The sequence below is a fragment of the Protopterus annectens genome, chromosome 15.part0, assembly GCF_019279795.1.
Source record: "Protopterus annectens isolate FY-2018-M chromosome 15.part0, PAN1.0, whole genome shotgun sequence".
Taxonomy (NCBI): Eukaryota; Metazoa; Chordata; order Ceratodontiformes; family Protopteridae; genus Protopterus; species Protopterus annectens.
Window position 1 is genome coordinate 112,610,649 of NC_056749.1, and position 23,485 is coordinate 112,634,133.

General features: G+C 45.5%; 1 protein-coding gene across 3 annotated transcripts in view; it reads right to left on the bottom strand.

Moving 5' to 3' along the window:
* CCNB3 (cyclin B3) overlaps positions 1–23,485 on the bottom strand; it is a 1,510,800-nt gene that overhangs the window by 912,442 nt on the left and 574,873 nt on the right. For all 3 annotated transcript variants that reach the window (XM_044057491.1, XM_044057492.1, XM_044057490.1), the window contains exon 5: positions 20,067–20,190. In XM_044057491.1, the coding sequence (XP_043913426.1) occupies positions 20,067–20,190 (124 nt within the window). The remainder of the gene's footprint in view (positions 1–20,066; positions 20,191–23,485) is intronic.

Below are 23,485 nucleotides of genomic sequence, written 5' to 3' on the forward strand. Positions count from 1 at the left end.
TTGCCATCATTTGAAAGTAATGAGTCAGTTGCCTTTGCTTGTCTGGCGTGAGATAAGCCATCTGGGCAGTTGTATTTAAGCTTGCACCCAGGAATATTATCTCTTGCGAGGGCACTAGTTTTGATTTATTTTCGTTTATTGTGTACCCTAGGGAAATTAGTAATCTTTTTACAAACGCCAGATGCTTTAGTAGAATGTCCTTGCTCTCTGCTTGAATAAGGCAGTCGTCCAAGTAGGGATATATTTGAATTCCTTTTTGTCTGCAAAATGCAATTACTGGTGCCAGGCATTTTCTGAAGACCCTGGGCACAGTAGATAAGCCAAAGGGCAGTGCAGAGAATTGGTAATGCATTAAGCCAGCTATGAATCTGAGGCATCTTCTGCAAGATTGTCTGATTGGGACATGCAGGTATGCCTCCTTGAGGTCCAAAGTAACTAGCCAAGCCTTCTTGCCCAGCATGGGTAGAAGCTGCTATAGTGTTAACATTTTGAATTTTGGAACATCCAGGAAAAGTATTTAGGCTTGACAGGTCCAGTATTGGTCTCCAGGCTTTGTCCTTTCTGGGTACCAGGAAAAGTCTTGAGTAAAATCCTTGTCCCTGTTTTTGCTGTGGTACTCTTTGAATAGCTCTCATGTCCATGAGAGCAGAAATTTGTTTTTGTACCTCTGCCCATTGGTTTTGTGGCAGGTCCGGCATACCTTTTGATTTTAGAAGGGTGTGAAAGTGGAACCTGTAACCCTGAGAAACAATATTCAGTACCCATTTGTCCTGGGTGATTGTGCCAATTTTGTGAGAAAAGTGCAAGCTTTCCCCCCAAGGGTGCTGCCAAAAGGTAAGTGCTTGGCATTTGTAGAGGGAAGTCATTGGGACAGTTTCCTATAATGTTGTGATTTGTCTTCTCCTCCTTTGGGGGCTGAAGCACCCCATTGTTAAGGTCTGTAAGAGCCTTGGGGCTGAGATCTGCCTCTTGGGAGTCTATCTGCCTCTCTGTGGCCTGTCTGACACTGGAAAGGACCAATTTTTTGAAGGCCAGTTTCTGCTAAACCTAGGTGGTTGAATCTAAGAAATCCTTTACTGTCTGCATTGATTTTACTTTATCCTCCCATTTTCTTTAACACCTCTTCTGCCTCAACACCAAACAAAGTATCATGCTGTAGTGGAGCATCCAATAATTTTACTTTAACATGTTCAGGTAAACTTTGTTCTTTCAACCAAGCATGCCGTCAAATGACAGAGCCTGTAACTGCGGCTCTACAAGAAGCCTCTAATTGAGTTTGTAAGCATTTTCTGTTTTAACAAAGACATGAGGTACTGTTGATATTTAAGCATGTGAAACTGGCAGTATAAAGCCCTTACAGCTAAAGTATCAGAAGTGTAAACTTTTTTCCCCCCAATCTATCCAGAGCTCTAGAATCCCTCTCAGAGGGGACAGGGTTTTTTGCAGTGGAAGCCTTAATCCCTTTGGGACCCTGAGAAATTGTTTCTGGGTCAGCAGCAGGGTTTTTATAAAGAAATTTATGAGAGTCTGGGACCCTGTAGTACCTGTCTGGCTTGACTGGTGCAGGGGGTAAAGAATCAGGAGACAGACTGGATTCAGAGAAATCAACAACAATATCAAGCACAGGGGGGATAGCCAGGGGCCTGTGCTGAGGTAATAAATCTGAGCCTTTTCTTGGATTCTGTATAATCCTGGCTCTCCCAATGGAAATGCTCCCTCATGGTGTGCAAGGTTTCCCCAAAAGAATAATCCTCAGGCGGAGAGGCTGAAGGTATAGATTCTTCTGCATCAGAGTCCTCATAGGGAGGAAGAGAATATCCCTGATCTGAAGAGGAATCAGAGGAAATAGAAACTTGGTCAGGAGTCAGTGTCTTGACTAGGCCTTTTATCGGGAGGGGGATGGGAACCCCTGATCAAAGTAATTAGGTCCTCGGCCATTTTAAGCATCTGTTTCTTTGGCATGGATGACTGTCCAGGAGAATGCTGTACTTGTTGCCTGGTCTTTAATGGTGTTTTTGACTTTGCTTTGACTGCTGTAGTGGACTTAATAGTAAGCTGTGAAGGTCTGAAAACACCCTCAGAAGCAGATTCCTGCTCAGCGGCTCTGGACCCATCTGAGGGAATAGTTTCCGCAGACCCAATACCTTGAGTTTCCAGAGGCCTAGGTGTCTCCACGTGGGAGTCTGATACGGCCTGTGGCTCTGCGTTAGAGGGTGTCAGGGGCTGCGAAAGCACCTCACTGAGAACCGGAAACTGGCCTAGAAGAGGCTTCATCGGTTTTGGACCTCGGATGCCTGTCCTTTTCCTTGTCTTTGCGGTTTATGAATTCCGGTCGTCGGTTGTTCCAACAGCATTATGTAGTTAATAACTTCGGCCAAAGTAATGTAAAGCAAAATCAAACAGGCGCTTAGAGCGTTTGTTGAATCTAGCACAAAACCGACTAGTAACGTCATGGTCAGGGCCTAGGCAAGGAATACAGTAAGAGTGAAAGTCCTTATGAGGTATTTGCTTCCCACTAGAAATACAATTGTTAACTTTTACTGACATCGGTCTGGAGTAAGAAAAAGTTTCCCCAACGGGGTACTTAGCTTTATTGAAGACTGCGGTTCTGAAATTCGATTTTGAAAATCTCAGGAATCCGCCGACCGGCACTTACGAACTGCTTTTGCTTCGGGCACCGCGTGGCAAGAAAGACTGAAGAAAATGGCATTGGCTGCATCTTTTATACCCCTGACGCACCGACATCAGGGAAGAGGCAACAGCAACCGACACCGGACCTAGACTTAGGAATTCTGGCCGACTGCGGGTAGCCTGCCAGCAGGATAACCCTAGTGTAATGACTGCAACAGTGAAAGACTATGAACATCAGGCAGTCCTGATTTAAGGGAGCATCCAACAATTTAGCTTTAATATGACCAGGCAAAGATTGCTCCTTAAGCCAAGCATGCCTTCTGAGCACAGACCCAGTAACAGCGGCCCTGCAAAAGGCCTCTAATTAATCAAAACCACATTGCAAATAATGTTTTCCAACTTGTTCAGCAAAATGCATTAAATCCTGTAATTCTTTACTTTCCACACAGTCAGGAATCATCATTTTCTGTTTAAGCAATCCAATAACATGTTGCTGATACTTTAACATATGAAACTGGCAGTTTAAAGCCCTAATAGAAAAGGTTGCAGAAGTGTAAACCTTCTTACCTATCTATCCAGCGCCCAGGAGTCTCTATCAGAGGGGGTAAGATTTTCTGTAGTAGAAGCCTTAATGCCCTTGGGCCCCTGTGAAAGTCTCTGGTTCCGCAATAGGATTTTTAAAAAGGAACGTACTACAGGGTCCCTGAGTCACGCATCTGTCTGGTTTTCTGGGAGCAGGAGGCAAGGAATCAGGGGCCAAACTAGATTCCAAAAAAGTATCAACAATGTCTAATACAGGAGGAATAGCTAAAGGCCTATGCTGAGGTAGGAGTAAGAAATCCCTAAGCCTCTTTTCTGAATCAGAAAAATCCTGGCTTTCCCAGTGGAAATGCTCCCTTAGAATATGCAAGGTTTCCCCAAAAGAAAAATCCTCTGGATGGAGAGAATAGAGTCCTCTGCATCAGAATCCTCATAAGTAGATAAGGGCAAATCTAGATCAGAAGAATCCGAATCCTGGTCAGAAGATTCATAAACCACTTCAGTCCTAGGCCTCTTAGAAAGGGGGGTTGGCTACCCCTGATTAGTTATTGGATCTTCAGCCATTCTTATTTGTTTTTGAGGCATAGAGGCCTAAGTATAGTTTTTTTAGGCATGGTTCAAAATTTAGACCCAAGAGAAGGAGGCATCGATTTAATATGCAAGTCCATAGGCCTGAATACACCCTCAGAAGCCGGTGCCTGCACAGCGGCTCCAGACCCATCCAAGGTAGAGACATCCGCGGGTTCCATAGTTGAAGCATCTCGCGGCATACAGGACTCCAAATGGGTCTCAGTAAAGGCCTGCGAATCAGAAGTAGTGGGTATCAGGGGTTGCGAAAGCGCCAGAGTACCGGCGAACTGGCGACTTGCTTAGGAGAAGCGTTGTCGACGGTTTTGGACCTCAGCGGCCTGTCTCCATCTTTGCGTTTTTTTCAGAATCCCAGTCATCAGATGGCTAACCGGTGACATTTCCAGATAATTAAACTGAAATATTTAGAGGTGAAAAAATACAGACAACGGATAGTGCACTGATTAAATAAAGCACAAAACCGACAGCAAGGTACGTTGTGGTCAGGGCTTAGGCAAGGAATACAGTACAAATGAAAATCTTTCTGAGGTATTTGCTTAACACAAGTAATGCAATTAACTTTTACTGACATCAGTAAGGAGCAAGAAAAATTTTCCCCAATGGGGTACTTCGTTTTAGTTGAAGACTTCGGTTCTGAAACTTGAAACTCGAAAACAATAATTTCAGGAGTCTGCCAACCGGCACTTGCAAATGCTTCTGCTTCGGGCACCGCACGACAAGAAAGACTGATGTAATGGTGTCGGCTGCATGTTTTATACCCCGGACGACCTGACGTCATGGAAGAAGGGACAGCAACCGATGCAAGTCCCAAGACTTTGTTAATCAGGCCGACTGAGGGCTACCTGCAAGCAGATAACCCAAATGTAATGATTGCAACAGTGAAACACGAAGAACATCCTGCTGTTGAGCCTCTGCCCACTGATTTGAGGGTAGGTCATGCCAACCGTTTGGGGTTGGTAGGATGTGGAAGTGGAATCTGTACCTTAGAAAACTATATTTAAAACCCATTTGTCCTGGGTAAGGAGTTCCCTGTTTTTTGCATGCAGGGCGGATTTTCCTCTTAAGGGAGCAGGCAGTTGAGATGGGCTTGGAAGGGTTATTGACATTTTTCCGTACGGGGGTGTTTTACTACTTCCTGCTTTGGAAGTGGAAGCCCCCCCCCCACTGCTTAGGCTTGTGCGTAGCCTGAGACTGTAACCTAGGTGGTCTGCTGTTCCTGGGTTTGGACTGAAGGCCTGGAAGAGACTGGAAAGGAGCAATTCTTTGAAGGCCAATGCCTACTAAATCTACTTTTCATTAAATTCTGGACTTTAACAGAACTTTTATTATTGGATTGCACAGACAGTTTATTTGCTTTTCAGTGTTAGCCTGGGTGAACCAGCTCTCTTTTGATTTGTGCCTACTAAATCTGGGAGGCTGTACTTGCAGGAAATCTTTAACAGATTGCATAGATTTAGCTTTTTCCTCCATCTTTTTGAGGACTTTTTTTGCTTTGTTGCCAAACAGGCGGTCTTGGTTTAAGGGAACATCCAGTAATTTAGCTTTAACATGATCTGTCAAGTTTTGCTCCTTAAGCCAAACATGCCTTCTAAGTACAGAACCAGTGACAGCAGCCCTGCAAGATGCGTCGAAAGAGTCAAAAAGTACAGTTATGTACCTACCATAAATGTAGATGTTAGAGTGCTAATACAGCTGCAGTCATAACAGATGGGTTTATCCTGCCGTCAGGCGGGTCCTCGGGCGGCCGAATTCCAAAGTCTAGGTCCGGCATCTGTTGTCATCGCCTCCTCCCTGACATCAGTGCGGCAGGGGTATAAAAGAACCAGCAGACGCCATTTTCTTCAGTTTTTCTTGCCCCAGATGTCAGGTGCCCCCAGAAGGAAGGCAAAACATAAATTTATGTAATAATGCAATCTAACAATCAAAAAACAGTAGTTGCAAGCAAATACACCATAAAAGAATACCCCAATCAGGTTGTATGAGGAGGTGTTTGTCATTAGACCTGTCCCAAGAGGGGAAGGAGGGAGGGAAACCTGGACTGTAGCTGTATTAGCACTCTAACATCTACATTTATGGTAGGTACAAAACTGTACTATGTTCATCGTGCATACAGCTGCAGTCATAACAGATGGGTAGAATCCCAAAGCTAAAAAGGGGTGGCAGGCACTAAGTGGAACTAGGAGGAGCAAGGATGCCCTGCAAGACTGCTGTGGCAAAGCCCGCTCTAGATTTAGAGTAAAGTGGTAGGTGATAGTGTTTGGAGAAAGTATGCACAAAGTATGCACAGAACTCCAAGTGGCTGCTTCCAAAATATCCTTGGTAGGAACCCCCCTGAGGAAAGCTGCAGAGGTAGCTGTGGCCCTTGTGGAGTGAGATCTGATGCTTGTAGGTACAGTCTTACCATGAAATGAACAACAAAAGCGTATACAGTGGGCTATCCATTTTGAGATTGTCTGTTTGGAAATAGCCTTTCCTTGAGCACCTGTAGCATAGGACACAGTTGCTCCGATTTTTCTGAATGGCTTTGCCCTGTCCAAATAATAACGAAGCTGTCTGTGAATGTCCAAGGAATGTAGTAGTCTCTCCCCTTTGTTTTGTGGATTAGGATAAAAAGTAGCTAAGTGGATAGCCTGATTCAAGGCTAGACTGGATACCACCTTTGGCATAAAGGAAGGGTTGGGTTCATAAGGAAACTCTGTCCTGATGGAAAATGAAAGGTTGCACAGCCATGAGGGCTTGTAGTTCCGAAACCCTGCGTGCTGAGGTGATAGCCAGAAGGAAGGCCATTTTCCATGACAAACATTGCAGTTCTGTTGAAGCAGCTGGCTCAAATGGAGGCAGGGTCAGTTTTTCTAAAATGAAATTGAGGTCCCAAGCAGGTACTGGTTGCTTCCTTGGGGGTTTTATATTCTTAACCCCTCTGAGGAACTGTCTTAAAAGCGGATGAGAGAATAAAGGAGGATCAGTGTTGTATTGTGCAGAAATGGCTGAGGCATGGATTTTGATGGAGGAGAATGAATGTCCACTGTTTAGCATCTCAGCTAGGTACTGTAATATTTGAGGTAAATTCAGTATTCCAGGATTCTGTCCCTTTTTCTGATTCCAGGCACAAAACAGTTTCCATTTGGCGGAGTAGGCTTTTCTAGTAGAAGGCCTTCTGGCCTCCAAAATGACATCCTGCACCTCCTTGGAGAGGAGGGTCTGTTGGGAAATCAAGGAATCTTCCATGCGGCTAGATTGAGTGTTTTCAGCTGACTGTGAAGAGTTTTGAAGTTGTGCTGGGTCAACAGAAGAGGCATTAGAGGCAGGATCCATGGTGGGGAATGCGTCGGACTCCTCAGGAGTAGGTACCATTGTTGTCTTGGCCAGTCTGGAGCAATGAGAATCATCTTTGGTCTGTCTGCTCTGGCTTTTAATAGAACTTTGGGCAGCAAAGGAAGAGGTAAAGGCATAAACTGTCAATGTTGTCCAACTGAAAGACAGTGCGTCTACTTTCCAGGCCTGTGGATGATAGGTCCTTGAGCAGAATTTTTTCAGCTGGTAATTTCTGTGGGTAGCAAAGAGATCAATGTCTGGCCTTCCCCATGCTTGAATTTATCTTTGCAAAAACTTGAGGATGCAGCTTCCATTCGTGTGGATCTGTCATATTTCTGCTTAGGTTGTCTGCCAGCGTGTTTTCCTTGCCTGGCAGGAATTGTGCTTGAAGATGGATTCGTAATTCCAGAGCCATGTTCCAAAGAGACATGGCTAGCCTGCACAGGGGATATGAATGGGTTCCTCCCTGTTTGTTTATGTACCACATCACTGTGGTGTTGTCTGTTCTTATCAATAGCTGGCCTGGATGCAGTAGGTCTTTGAAGGCCTTAATAGCATTTTTTTTACTGCTAATATTTCCTTTTGATTGATGTGTAGGTGTTTTTCTTTTTGGGACCATTTGCCCTGAATGCACTGATCTGTCATGTGCACCCCCCAGGCGTAGTCCTGTTGTGATGATTTGATCTGCTTGAGGCATGCAGAATAGGAGACCTATGTTTCTTTGGCATGCTTGAGCCCACCACAGAAATTCCTTTTGGAGACATGGAATGAGTGGTATAATTGTTTCCAAACTGTGGCTGTGTTGAGACCATAAGTTTTTTAGGTACCATTGAAGTTTCCTCATATGCAGCTTTGCACATGGGATTAGCAGGATGCAAGATGCCATGAATCCCAGAGCCTGCAGGATTTTCCTTGCAGTCAGCCTGGTGAAGGTTGCCATTTTTTTGAAGTATTGAGATAGTTGCCCTTGTTTCTCTGGCGTGAGGTAGGCCATCTGGGTGTTTGTATTCAAGCTGGCACCCAGGAAAATTATTGCTTGCGAGGGTATTAGTTTTGATTTCTTTTTGTTGACTGTGTATCCCAGAAAGTTCAACAACTTTATTACAAATGCCAGGTGTTTCAGAAGTATGTGCTCGCTGTCCGCTTGGATCCGGCAGTCGTCCAAATATGGGTATATTCGTATCCCTTGAAGTCTGCAGAAGGCAATTACTGATGCCAGGCATTTTGTGAACACTCTGGGCGCAGTAGATAAGTCAAAGGGCAATGCAGAGAATTGATAATGGGTTGAACCTGCAAGAAATCTGAGGTATCTTCTGCAAGCTTGTCTGATAGGGACATGCAGGTATGCCTCCTTGAGGTCCAATGTTACCAGCCAAGACTCCTTGCTCAGCATGGGAAGAAGCTGCTGTAATGTGAGCATCTTGAATTTTGGTACGAGTAAATATGCGTTTAGGATGGATAGGTCCAAAATAGGTCTCCAATCTTTGTCCTTCCTTGGTACCAGGAATAGTCTGGAATAAAAACCTTGACGCTGTTCTTGTGCAGGTACCTCTTTAATAGCTTTCATGTCCATGAGAGCTGAAATTTGTTTTTGTGCCTCTGCCCTTTGATTTTGTGGCAGGTTTGGCATGCCTCGCATTTTTGGAAGGGTGTGAAAGTGAAATCTGTAGCCTCTGTCTATAATGTCCAGGATCCATTTGTCTTTTGTGACAATATGCCAATTTTTCGAAAATAATGCCAGTTTTCCGCCTAAAGGTGCTGCCATTAGAGCTTCGCTTGGCATGCAAAGGGGAAAGTCATTGTGTCTGCTTTCTGAATGGCTGTGATCTATCCTCTCCACCTCTTGGTGTAGGTGCTTGCCATTGTCTGGCTCTAAATGATCCTTGAGCTTGCCCTCTACCCCTCGGGCGCCTGTGTCTACCTCTGAGGTCTGTCCAAGGCTGGAAAGGACCAATTTTTTGAAGGCCAGTTTCTACTGAAACGTGGAGGTTGTACCTGTAGGAAATCTTTCACTGTTTGCATTGATCTTGCCTTTTCCTCCATTTTTCCTCAGCTTTAACACCAAACAATACATCTTTTTGAAGAGGTGCATCTAGTAATTTAGCTTTGACATGATCTGGTAAGGTTTGCTCTTTGAGCCAAGCATGTCTACGCATGACAGACCCTGTAACAGCAGCTCTACATGAGGCCTCTAAAGCATCAAAACCACATTGCAAGGTATGTTTACCCACTTGCTCTGCACTATGCATCAAATCCTGCAACTCCAAGTCTGGTTGTTCAGGTTGTGACATTTTGCTTTTCAACTGAGATAACAAAAACTGTTGATACTTTAACATATGGAACTGACAGTTTAATGCCCTCATGGTTAAAGTGGCCGAGGTGTATACCTTTTTCCCCCACCTTTCTAAAGCTCTGGAGTCCCTCTCTGAAGGTAATGGATTTTTGGCAGTAGAGGCCTTAATTCCCTTGGGACCCTGTGAAATAGTTTCTGGGTCAGCAGCATGGCTTTTGTAAAGGAATTGGTGTAAATCAGGAACCCGGTAATACCTGTCAGGCTTAACTGGAGCTGGTGGTAAAGAATCTGGGTTAAGGCTGGCCTCTGAATACACATTATCTAGTATGTCTAAGACAGGAGGGCTAGCCAGAGGCCTGTGCTGAGGAGCAAGAGAAAATCCCTGAGCCTTTTCTTGGAGTCTGAGTAATCTTAGCCTTCCCAGTGGAAGTGTTCCCTCAAGGTATGCAAGGTTTCCCCAAAAGAATAGTCCTCGGGGGGAGACAGAGGGAATGGACTCCTCCGCATCAGAATCTTCAAAAGGGGAGTAAGAATATTCCTGGTTTTCAGAATGTTCTGAGGTAATGGAGGCCTAGTCCGAGAAAGGGTAGTCTTCCTCCAATCGGAGCCTTTTGTCCGAGGGGGGTTGAGAACCCCTGATAAGAGTAATCAAATCCTCAGCCATTTTGAGCATCTGTTTTTTAGGCATGGGGCCTTGAGAGGGGCTCCGTGGAGCTTGTTTTTTAGTTTTCATGGCTGTTTTAGATTTTGTGAAAGCCTTAATGGAAAAAGAAGGCGGCCTGAAAACACCTTGAGAGGTGGCAGGCCTGTCTAAACTCTGAGTTTCCCCGCCAAGAGTGGCGTCTGTATCTGTAGTCGGGGTGGGGGCCGAGAAGCCTGCGACCTCGGGCACAGAAGACACTGCTAAAGAAGTGTCATCGGTACTCAGGGGCTGCGTAGGCGCCTCGCTGAGAACCGGAGCACCTGTAGCCGGCTTTAGCTTGGTGTCGGTAGAGGTCGTGGACCTCGTATGTCGGCCCTTATCTTTGTGCCTTTTACTCAAAACTGGAGTCGGTGTATCCGATGACATAATGTAATTAAATTTTCTTCCAAAAAAGTGTTGGGCGAACTCCGCCCGACGCTTAATAGTGCGTTTGTTGAATCTAGCACAAAAACGACAGGCCGAGACATCGTGGTCTGGGCCTAAGCAAGGAATGCAGAAGGAATGGAAATCCTTATGCGGTATTTGCTTCCCACATGAAATGCAATTAACTTTGTCTGAAATCGGTCTGAGGCAAGAAAAGTTTCCCCAACAGGGTACTTAGCTTTGAAGACAACTTCGGTTAAAAATATTCGTAATCTCAGGAGCTGGCCGACCGGCACTTGCGAACTGCTTCTGCTTCGGGCACCGCGCGGCAAGAAAGACTGAAGAAAATGGCGTCTGCTGGTTCTTTTATACCCCTACCGCACTGACGTCAGGGAGGAGGCGACGACAACCGACGCCGGACCTAGACTTTGGAATTCGGCCGACCGAGGACCCGCCTGATGGCAGGATAACCCATCTGTTATGACTGCAGCTGTATGCACGATGAACATCCACATTGCTAAGTATGTTTACCAACTTGTTCAGCAAAATGCATTAAATCCTGTAATTCTTTGTGTTCAGCACAGTCAGGAATCAACATCATTTTCTGTTTTAGTAGTCCCATAATATGCTGCTGGCACTTTTAACATATGAAACTGGCAATTTAAAGCCCTAATGGTCAAAGTAGCAGAAGTGTATACCTTCTTACCCCATCTGTCCAAGGCTCTAGAATCGCCATCAGAAGGGGTAGGATTTTTGGCAGCAGTAGCCTTAATGCCCCTTGGTCCTTGGGAAATGGTCTCTGGATCCGTAGTACGATTTTTGAAGAGGAACTTGCGAGAGTCAGGTACTCAACACCTATCAGGTTTTCTGGGAGCTGGAGGTGTCTGGGGACAAGCTCGATTCCAAGAAAGCATCATCTACAATGTCCAGAACAGGAGGGATAGCTAAAGGCCTGTGTTGAGGAAGGAGTAAGAATTCCCTAAGCCACTTTTCAGAGTGAGAGTAATCCTGGCTTTCCCAGCAGAAATGCTCCCCAAGAGTGTGCAAGGTTTCACCAAAAGAAAAATCTTCTGGAGGGGAAGCAGAGGGAATGGAATCCTCTGCATCAGAATCCTCATAGGTAAACAAGGGCAAATCCTGGTAATCCGAAGAAACAGAAATATCAGAATCCTGAATAGAAGAATCAGAAGGAAAATTAGTTCCATGTCTCAGAGGGGGAAGGCTGGCTTCCCCTAATTAAACTAATAGGGTCTTCAGCCATTCTAAGCATTTGTTTTTTATGCATATGGGCCTGACCATGTGGGTTTAGACATCGATTTTCTAGGCGTGGGTTGAGTTTTAGACCTGGATGAAGATGATTGCATCAGTTTAAAATGCAAGTCTGTAGGCCTGAATACACCCTCAGAAGCCAGTACCTGCACATCAGCTCCAGACCCATCCAAGGTAGAGACATCCGCAGGTTCCATAGTCAAAGAAGCATCTCGCAGCATACCGGACTCCGAATGGGTCTAAATAATGGCCTGCAAATCTGAAGTAGCGGGTATCAGGGGCTGCAAGTGCCTCACTGAGAACTGGCGACTAGCTTAACGGAAGCGTCGTCAGCAGTTTTGGACCTATGTGGTCTCTGTCTTTACCCTTACATGTTTTCGCAATATCGGTAGTCGGATGGCTTACCGAACCCATTTCTGGATAGTTATACAGAGTACCAAAATAATTTGCTGCAAAAATACAGAAGGCAAATAGTTTGGGGGTTGAATAAAGCACAAAACCAACAGCAAGGGACATTGTGGTCTGGGCCTAAGCAAGGAATGCAGTACGAATGAAAATCTTTGCGGCAATTGCTTTCTACAGGTAAGACAATTGTTAACTTTTACGGACATCGGTTAAGAGCAAGAAAAAGGATCCCCAACGGGGTACTTAGCTTTTTTGAAGACTTCAGTTCTGAAACTCCAAAACGAAAATTTCAGGAGTCGGACTGGCGCTTAAGAACTGCTTCTGCTTCAGGCACCGCACGGCAAGAAAGACTGATGTAATGGCATCGGCTGCATGTTTTATACCCCTGACGACCTGACGTCATGGAAGGAGACAGCATCCGATGCAGGAATCCAAGACTCTGGTATTCAGGCCAGCTGAGGGCTACCTACAGGCAGATAACCCAAACGTAATGACTGCAACAGTGAAACACGAAGAACATCTGGTCTCCAAGCATTTTCTTTTGTTTGGCAAGAGGAACCTGCTTGAATAAAAACTGGTTCCATCAATCCCTGGAACAAAAATCTGATCTGCAGGATGAGAAATGATGCCCTGTAAAGGAGTAATTTCCTCCCACTGCCATCCGTAACCTTGATAAACGATTTTCAGAATCCATTTGTCTGAAATAATCTGTTCAGAGAGAATAATGGAGATCTACACTTTCTGGAAGAAAAATAGGTCCGGGATCAGAGGGGGTCACAAGGTCTCTTGAATATTCATTATAGACTTGGACTGTCCTTGGTTTTGGAAGGTTTGAGACTTTTTGGGAACCCCCTTGCCATTTCTTTTTAAATGTCAATTTTACCTGAATTTTGTTAAGACTCGTTTGTCCTGTTTTTGCCAAAATTGCACGAGGAGATAGAAAATCATTTGGCAATTTGGAAAAGGAGAACTGAAAAATATTAGACTCCCAGGATCAACTTGCCCCTTTCACACTTTTTGATCACCTCTGCAGCAGAGGGGACAGAATGTGTACCCAAGGGAGAATTTAAAATCTCATTTGTATCATCTGGGAAGTCCTGAGAATACAACCATGCAAACCTCCTTAAAACAGCCAGTGCAGAAAGGCCTGGAAGTCATTCACAATGACAAAACAATAATATTACAAACAATGACCTGTACAATACAAGAAAAGTTATTTAAAGCTGATTTTTCCTCATGAGAAGAAACTGCAGATGAAACATTTCTCATGCTATAACAATTTGTCATAATAAACTAGCATACAAGCCTGGCACTTTACCTATCTGACATTTTCATTGTCATCAAGAACAGCAGGGCTGGAACTAACTACATGCTTTGTAGCAGTGGGATCAACTATGGCTATAGCTGATGGGTCAGATTTGGGAATACTGTATAAAAATCTGAGACTTGGAAACTATACATCTGGTCTGCCTTTTTAGGGGAGTTGGCCATCAGGAGAAATGCAGGCAGTAACGCACACATCCTCTAAAGCAGGCAGGACAAGAGGAATGGGTATGGGTTCTGGAAAATCCCATAGACAATTCATAGTATTTTCTGAGGGACTGAAAACACTGACACATTCTAGCAACAGTGTCAGAAAAACAGAACCTAACAGGGAGGAATCAGACAATAACCTCCCCTCTGAGTTTGAATCCGATATCCGAGGAAACACTCCACATCTGTCCCGGCATCTTCCTACTCAGATTGAGAAACTAATTTCTGGTAAAGGAGAGAGAAATTCCTCTTTTCTTGAAGAAATTCCTATAAAAGGACTCATAACATGGATTAAACTCTAAATTCTTTGGGTGGTAGTAGTTTAGTGCGCCTCCTTCAGAGAAGTAGATACAGCGTAGCTTTCTCTTTCTGACAGGAAAATGGGGCCAACTGCATTACTCATGCCAGCAGCTGCTTCCCCAAGGGACGGGCACAGCATTCTGAAACAGGGAAACCATCCCTGTTCCCTCTACCAGGACAGAGTGGCTCTCCCTTGCCCACTGACAAGGACCCCAACAACCACACAGGATGTGGCCAACTCTCAGGTCCATAGTGGCTGCAGGTGCTACCCCAGAAGGATATGGGGTGAAAGATGAGTGGACTGAGGTGCAATTAGACACAACAGTCACGCTTCTGTAGCTATGATGGCTAAGGTCATTTGCTTAACTTTCTTTTTGTGGCTGGAAGGATGTGACCACGGGACCAGTAATCTGTTCAATGGTCAAGCAAAAAATGGTGCTGCTTTACTGGGAAGACTAGCAGCAATTGCTAGTAAAGACCCACCAGTCCACAAAAGTTATTTTTCACAGAAAAAAACCCCAGTAAAACACTATACCAGTGCCACAAAAAATAGAAAAAAAAGAAGTTATGTACTCACCATAACATTGCATCTGAGTAGGTAAGCTTCATTTGTCAGCAACCTGTGGGTTTCGGATCAGACACGGATCCGAGCCGGCAGCATACCAAGCAAAAAGATCCGAGCTCCAAACTCCTCCCCCCTACCCATACTACACTGCAACCTCCAGAGTTTGCACTCCATATGTGACACCAACAAACTAAAACCCGAGACTCCTGAACCAAGGACAAACATCAAGCTTGTGAACTCCAAACAGCGAGCTCAACAGAAATAATCGCCAGGGGAGGGACGGTTGCTGACAAATGAAGTTTACCTACTCAGATGGAATGTTATGGTGAGTACATAACTTCTTTATCTGAAGTAGTTAACTTCATTTGATCAGCAACCTGTGGGACAGAGTCCCCAGCTACCCGAAATCTTGGGAGGCCCTTAAGGAAGGATATTCCGGAGCACTGCAGAGCCAAAGGAAGCCCTTCCTCTAGACACCAAATCCAGTTTATAATGAGTAATAAAGGTGCGAGGGGACACCCATGTAGCCGCTGAGCAAATATCGTCCAGAGAAACCCTAGACCAGAATGCGGCAGACATTGCCATAGAACGCGTAGAATGATAATGAACTCCTACTGGTTCTGGTAAACCAAGCTCTCTATATGCTTGTAGGATACAAAGGGAAATCCACCTAGTGAGAGTCACCTTTGAAACTTGTTTCCCTAAAAAAGGCTTAGCAAAGGAAAAGTTGATCAGATTTACGAAAGACCGCCGTCCTGTGCAATTAAAAACGCAACTGCCTGTGAACATCCAGCAAATGAAACTTGTATTCCCGTTTGTTTTGAAAATTCAGGAAAAAAACAGACAAATTAATAGACTGATTAATGTTCGTCTCAGAAGCAACTTTATAGACTGATTAATGTTCGTCTCAGAAGCAACTTTAGTGAGAAAAGATTGATTAGTCCTGAGAAACACCCTGTCCTTATGAAACACTACATATGGGGGTTTCAAACAAAGAGCCTGAAGCTGTAACACTCTTCTGGCTGAGTTGATAGCTACCAGAAAAGCAGTCTTCCATGACAAGAATTTTAAATCAACTGATGCCGAGGGCTCGAAAGGAGGCTCAACTAAGGCCTGAAGAACTGAAGTCAGATCTCACTGTGGGGACGGATTCTTAAGAGGAGGTCTCAGAAGAAAAGTGCCTTTCAAAAAGGTCTTACAAATTCTGGCAGCAGCGAGAGAGCCCAAATTGTCCCCTACATGGAAATGAGAAATAGCAGCCAGCTGGACCCTCTCTGTGGAAGAGCTGGCTCCTTGCTGGAAGATACCAGACAAAAAGTCTAATACCACTGGGATCGGAGAGGTAAAATGATCCAGATCTCTCTGTGAAGCCCAAATGGAGAAACACCTCCAATTGCTATAGTAAATTTTACTGGTAGAGGATTTATGTGCCGCAACCAAGATGGATTTAACAGGGGAAGAGATTCCCAGGAGTCCTAGCAGCTAGTGGAACCGGAGCAGCCAAGCTGTGAGTTTCAGGCTGTCCAGATTTGGAGGAAGCATTCTCAAGGGATGATTAATCAGATCTGGAATGGGATTCAAGATCCAGGGTGGAGCTATGAGATAAGACCATAGGCAGGGAAATCAGACTTGACGAGGCCAGAATGGGGCTATGAGGATCATTCTGCTCCCTAACAGACTAGCTTTCTGCAAGAATTTTGTCATGAGCAGGGGATATGCATACAGAAGACCGGGTGGCCAAGCATGAACAAGAGTATCTCTGGGAGGCTTCCCCTGTCAGGGGGATTAGAGTGAAAAACTCAATGCACTTCACGTTAGATGGCGACTCGAAGAGATCGCAGCAAGGCTGACCCCCACTTGAGGAAGATCTGTTCCGCTACACAAGGGTTCAGAGACCACTCGTAGGGAGAAAGGATAGTTCTGGTCAATTTGTCTGCCAAGATGTTGGACCGACCCAGAATGTGTGTTGCCATCAGAAAGCAGTTGGTGGAGATCACCCATTTCCAAACTCTCATGGCTTCTCGACAAAGGGGATAAGACGTGGTTCCCCCCTGTTTGTTGATATATGGGACCACTGACATATTTGTCCGACTGGATTGTAATAGCTCCCAAAGGAAGATAAGCATGAAGGGCCTGCAACGCTAAAAGGACCGCTCTCATCTCTAGAATATTTATAAGAACGGTCTCACTGAGTGCACATGCCTTGAACAGTCCTGCCCAAACAGTGCCCCCTCCCCTAGGCGGGAGGCATCCGTGGTACCGTGGCTTGGGGTTGGGGCACAACAAAGGGACGTCCCTCCTGCAAATCCTGGGATCGGAGCCACCACGTGAGAGAATTTCTGAAGTCTCAGGTGGGCCGCTACAATTGCCATGACCTTGGTGAACCCTGGGGGCTGTGGTGAGACTGAAGGGTAGGACCCTGAATTGATGACTGGCCCCTAGCTGAAAGCGGAGGAACCTCCTGGATTGCCTGTCCATCAGGATATGGCAGTACGCATCCTTGAAGTCCATCGAGCACAACCAGTATTCCTCCTGCAAGAAGGGCAGAATGGATTGAAGCATGACCATCCGGAACTTTTCCTTGGCAATGAACGGGTTCATTGTTGATAGGTTGAGAATCGGCCTTAGGTCCCGTCTTTTTTGGCACCAAAAAGAACCTGGAATAGATACCTGATCCGGACCAGTCTTGTTTGTGAAGGGAATAGAATAGTCTCTGGATATTATTTGAAGTACTCTGCGATCTGTCATGATGGACTACCATTGGGCTAGGTGCATTGAAAAATGCCCCCCCGACAGCCTCCAGAGAGGAGCAGTCTGGCAACCCTTCAGGGTTGCTGTGCGAGTTGATCTGAAAAAGTTTCCCCGTGACCCGAAGTTCTTTGGCCCCCCTCTGCCTCTGGGCCGGAGTCCACTTTGTTCCCCTCTGCCTCTGGGGGAGGAGTAGTCTTGAGTGTTCTGGGACTGCTGCGATTTCCAGAACCACAGCTTCTTTTGCCCTCGCTGGTTCCTGGAAAAGGACCTTTGAGGGTTAGAGAAGCTGATCCCGACGGCTGACTGTTTTCCCCATCATTCTCACTCTGGACAAGCGTATCGTGGACAGTCTTCCCGAACAATGTTGAACCGTCAAAGGGTGCGTCCATCAGCATCAACCAGGGAACCTTTGCTCCAAGAAGCTTTGTCTGCCAGGGGGGGGGGGGCTCAATATTTTGCTTGGCCTTTTGGGTATTGGCTCTACAGTGTCCGGCTCCTTCCATGCTCTGGTGGTGATAAGGTCCACCAGAGGGTCGGCTGGGGGGGGGGTGGACACCCAAGAGGTAGATGGACCTGTGTCGACTGCTTCCAGGAATTCAGACTTGTCAGAGGAAGGTTTTTGAGCGGACCCCCCCCCCCACAAAGGATTTCCATTATGTCTCCGGAGACGACTTCGGGGGGGGTTTGGGGGAACCTTCCCCTTCCTCCAAGTCAGTATCCCCAATGAAGGACTCGGGGGGGGGGGGGGCTCACAAATGGTTTTGTGTTCCTGCAGGGGAACTGGCTGGGACGCAATAGACACAGGCTGTCCCTGGGGGGCTGGATGACGGAAGATGAGCCCAACTGCATGGGGACAGGGATGTACCCCAAAGAAAGTGAAGGGTCTCGATCCTTCAGAGAGAACCCTCTCCACAACAAACACCGAAGGAGAACCGGCTTTCCTGAAACTGGTGGTGAGGGTAGCCTCGACACTCTGATCTGAAGGGATCGGAGCAGAAGTTCGAATGGCCAGACCCAAAGGGATGGTATGCCCCGACCACAGTGGAGCAGATGACACATCCCCTCGGATCTGACGCCCAACTCTCCAACAGATCCAACAGACTCGAGGCATGGCCGGCATCGCGGCTGAAGGTGCCATCGGCGCCGACCCCCTGACTCTGGGGCTCCTCGGATCCATAGAATCCGAAATCTGATGGTGGATCAGAGAAGGCGCTATCGGGGCGAAACAGAGCCAAACTCCCTGCACCGGTGGGGGCACAGCAACACTCCCATCTGCAGTTGAGTTTGTAGAAACCTTCACATCATCCAATCCATGTCTGCTTCAGAGATGCTCTGAGTCATCTAGAGGATGCCACTGACGCCAGCAAGGAGGGCTAACGCGAAGACGACCGAGGGTGGTCTAGCCTCCTCCTTTGGCTCCGGCGAAAAACATGGTGAACGGAGCTGAGGAGAGGATGGCCTAGTAACTAACAGGAGACAAAATCACCTTAGTGGGAAAGGCCGTTTGATCCAACTCAGCCTGCCGCTTGCAGCCCTTCTCTTTATCTTTTTCCTTTTCTGTATGTCTTCCCTGTGTTTCTCTTTCATTCCCTCTTTCCTGGCCTCCCTCTCTCCCTGTGGCAAGGTGGGAGGATGAGTCTCAGACAGGGGAGGATGGCCGGAAGGCTGGACAGCCACAGCCATGGCTGGCGAAGAAGTGGAAGCAGAAGTTGATTCCGCGGGTAGAAGACCCGCCAAAATCAACTTGTTCCTGCGATCCCACAGGGCTCGGGGGTTGAAGGCTGCACAGATTTTGCAGCCTTTTGACAAATGAGGCACCCCCAAGCAAACTACACAGAGTGTGACCGTCGGCTGGCGGCAGCTTGTGGCCACACACTGTGCACTTAGAGAAAATCACTTTCTGATTTTCCGACATGGTAGACACACACTACGGGCGGGAAAGGGGGCCTACACTGACAGAAAGTTAACAACTTTCTAACTTGCAAAATGCAAATATCTAGCGAGGAAAGAAACCCGTAATGGGAGATTAATAGCTATCTTTAGATATATCAAAGGGGCACACAGACCAATACATTTCGAAAACCCTGACAAACTTGCCTGGAGCTCAAAATCCCATGCTGGCAAAGCCGCGGCAAACTAGATCTGAGGATTGGAAGGAGGTTGCAGTGTAGTATGGGTAGGGGGGAGGAGCTTAGAGAACAGATCCTTTTGCTTGGTATGCTGCCAGCTCGTATCCGTGTCAGATCCGAAACCCACAGGTTGCGGATCAAATGAAGTTAACTACTTCAGATCACAAGTTTTCCACAAAAAAAAAATGTTTGCAGGTACTTTACCCTACTTTTAAACTGACAGAAAAAAATGAGTGCACTGTTCAAAAGTACTTTACAGTCTTGAGATAGTCCATTAAAAACACCACACTCCCAGCTTTAAATAACTTTCCTGAAGAGGAAAGTAATAAAACAAAATTAACAAAATGGAAGCTTTTCCCCCCAAAGGGAACTTATCTGCCCTTCAAAGCAAAGCAAAAGCCAACCATGGATCCTTTGAAAGCCTCAGAGTGCACTCTTCAGCATGAATAAAGTTCTGAAGGGCTTTGTGCCCAAAATTGTGTTTTACTCAGCTGGAGCTGACTGACATTCTGGGCATGTGGACAGTACCCTGAAGCTTTGGAAGCTGTCCGGCTGTTACAGCCTTGGCAGGATAGAATTCATATAGCTAAGGCTACTACAGCAGTGATCAATATGATGAACATAAACATTTCAACACATATGTATATGAACCACTTTATCAGGCAACTGCACAAATGTTACCTTTTCCTTTGACAGCTTTTCTCCTTTACAACCTTTGGTTTGCTGTTTCACAGGGCTGATCCGTTTTTCATTGGTGGTATGCTCTTCTTCCTTTATCTCTTCTGGAGAAGTTTTAGAAGATGACCTGCAACAGAAAAGTAAATCATGAGAAATTCAACACAGCAGTTACTTTCAAAACTTATGCACAGATAGCAGGTTGCACAATATGGACAAACACAGGAGCTAGGATCAGTTCACTGGTTTGTTTTTTTAATTCAGTAAAGAATATCCTACCCTAATATGCTGTGTGAATGACATACTTCAAAAATTATTATGAAAATGTACACACCATCTTTCCTGGAGATTAGTTTTCTCTCTCTGTTGTTGCTAATCAATAAAGGGGTAAATACATGCAAAGGAAGGAAAGGCAATTCCATCTGGTACAAACAGTAAACAAAATCTAAAAAAACAGCCCCTTCAGTACAAGCAGAGGAGGAATAAAGTACAGCAGTGTAAGCAGTTACCATAACTCAGTATGCATAAAGTACAGCAGTGTAAGCAGTTACCATAACTCAGTATGCATAAAGTACAGCAGTGTAAGCACTTACCATAACTCAGTATGCATAAAGTACAGCAGTGTAAGCACTTACCATAACTCAGTATGCATAAAGTACAGCAGTGTAAGCACTTACCATAACTCAGTATGCATAAAGTACAGCAGTGTAAGCACTTACCATAACTCAGTATGCTCAGTGGTGCAGCAGTGTAAGCACTTACCATAACTCAGTATGCATAAAGTACAGCAGTGTAATCACTTACCATAACTCAGTATGCTCAGTGTTGCAGCAGTGTAATCACTTACCATAACTCAGTATGCTCAGTGGTGCAGCAGTGTAATCAGTTACCATAACTCAGTATGCTCAGTGGTGCAGCAGTGTAATCACTTACCATAACTCAGTATGCTCAGTGTTGCAGCAGTGTAAGCACTTACCATAACTCAGTATGCTCAGTGGTGCAGCAGTGTAAGCACTTACCATAACTCAGTATGCTCAGTGGTGCAGCAGTGTAAGCACTTACCATAACTCAGTATGCTCAGTGGTGCAGCAGTGTGAGCACTTACCAACACTCTCCGTATGCTCAGTGGTGCAGCAGTGTAAGCACTTACCATAACTCAGTATGCTCAGTGGTGCAGCAGTGTAATGAGTTACCATAACTCAGTATGCTCAGTGGTGCAGCAGTGTAAGCACTTACCATAACTCAGTATGCTCAGTGGTGCAGCAGTGTAATCAGTTACCATAACTCAGTATGCTCAGTGGTGCAGCAGTGTAATCAGTTACCATAACTCAGTATGCTCAGTGGTGCAGCAGTGTAATCAGTTACCATAACTCAGTATGCTCAGTGGTGCAGCAGTGTAAGCACTTACCATAACTCAGTATGCTCAGTGGTGCAGCAGTGTAAGCACTTACCATAACTCAGTATGCTCAGTGGTGCAGCAGTGTAATCAGTTACCATAACTCAGTATGCTCAGTGGTGCAGCAGTGTAAGCACTTACCATAACTCAGTATGCATAAAGTACAGCAGTGTAAGCACTTACCATAACTCAGTATGCTCAGTGGTGCAGCAGTGTGAGCACTTACCAACACTCTCCGTATGCTCAGTGGTGCAGCAGTGTAATCAGTTACCATAACTCAGTATGCTCAGTGGTGCAGCAGTGTAATCAGTTGCCATAACTCAGTATGCTCAGTGGTGCAGCAGTGTAAGCACTTACCATAACTCAGTATGCTCAGTGGTGCAGCAGTGTAAGCACTTACCATAACTCAGTATGCTCAGTGGTGCAGCAGTGTAATCAGTTACCATAACTCAGTATGCTCAGTGGTGCAGCAGTGTAATCAGTTACCATAACTCAGTATGCTCAGTGGTGCAGCAGTGTAATCAGTTACCATAACTCAGTATGCTCAGTGGTGCAGCAGTGTAAGCACTTACTATAACTCAGTATGCTCAGTGGTGCAGCACTGCTAAAACGTGGGACTTAAAGCTATCTGACCTAACTTTCTCAGCATTTTCTCTTCTCTCCTGGCCAGGGGAAGGGAGCTAGCCTCCCACCTGGACATCAGCATGCCTGTGGTACAAGGGGATAGGAGCTCACACTCTCTCAATTCTTTCTTGGTCCATCAATTGCAGGGGTCATATATGACGCCAAAGCACTAGCACCCCAGGTGGTTCAAGGACAGCAGCCAAACCAGAAGACCTTTAATTCTCTTTCTCCCCAATATTAAACCTCAATGTGGGGAGGATGCCTTGCATGTATCAAAAAGAGAGAAGGCAAAGGAATAGGGGAATGGGTACCCATCTCAATCCCATGGTGATCACAAGTAGGAAACAGAGCAGTGCCAGGTGGAAGATATTAGTGCAACATAGAACACACTCAAACAGCTTACAGTTATGGTAAGTTCCTACACAAGTGCACCTTTCATTGCAAAGTTCACTGCTCAGTAGATCTAATCTTAGGAAGATTCCCAAAGCCTATGGTACAGCAGTGAGTAGCTTGGCCCTGAGCTTATACTAGTTATAAGTACACCTTGCAGAAAAGCAATAGCAAAAACTGCCCTAACAATACATTAATATCAAATTCTAATGTTTAGTGTTGTGGACAGATGGCTATCTGCTTCCAAGATGGGCTGGGTTCTGTTTGCCCACCCACGGAGGGCTGTGGTAGTAGCGTTTGTTCTATGAGAGAGTGGAATATCACCTGCGATGGAATGAATAAAAGGAGGAGATGAAGTGACCTGGCTATTTTGAGATGGTCTGCTTTGAGACAGGTCTGTCCTCCCAACCCTTTGTAAAATCTATTAATAATGGTTTTGGTTTCCTTATTTTAGTCATTCTATGCAAAACTTAGTCTATGCACAACTCTATGCATAGTCTGCCCCCCTTGATCTCTAAAATAGGACAGAATTCACAGGTTAACTACCTAATTCAGGGAGACTTCCGTCACCACCTTCAGCATGATGGAGGGGTTAAATTCAGAAGGATGCCCTATCCTTAAGGAAGCAAAGAAAAAAAGTTATGTACTTGCCATAACGTTCCATCTGAGTTGTCTTTCATTTATCCTTGACATATGGGACTCTGTAGACTCTCGGAACTGGCTCAGCCATTATAACAGCTCGCGGGAACCAAAAACTCTCAAGCTAAGTCTCTAACCAGAATGCCTTTCTCTAGATTACCTCAGATCGAGTTTGCAATTATAAAGGAAGACAAGGAAAATTGCCCAAGGTCATACATGAAATAACAGAAAACCAGGACTAGAGTTCATTCCTTCAAGGAGTCTGAAGGGGAAGAGCGGGGTGTCAAGGATAAACGAAGATAGACAACACAAGTGAACATTATGGTAAGTGCATAACTTCTTTATCGGACATAGTCGATCTTCACTTATCCTTGAC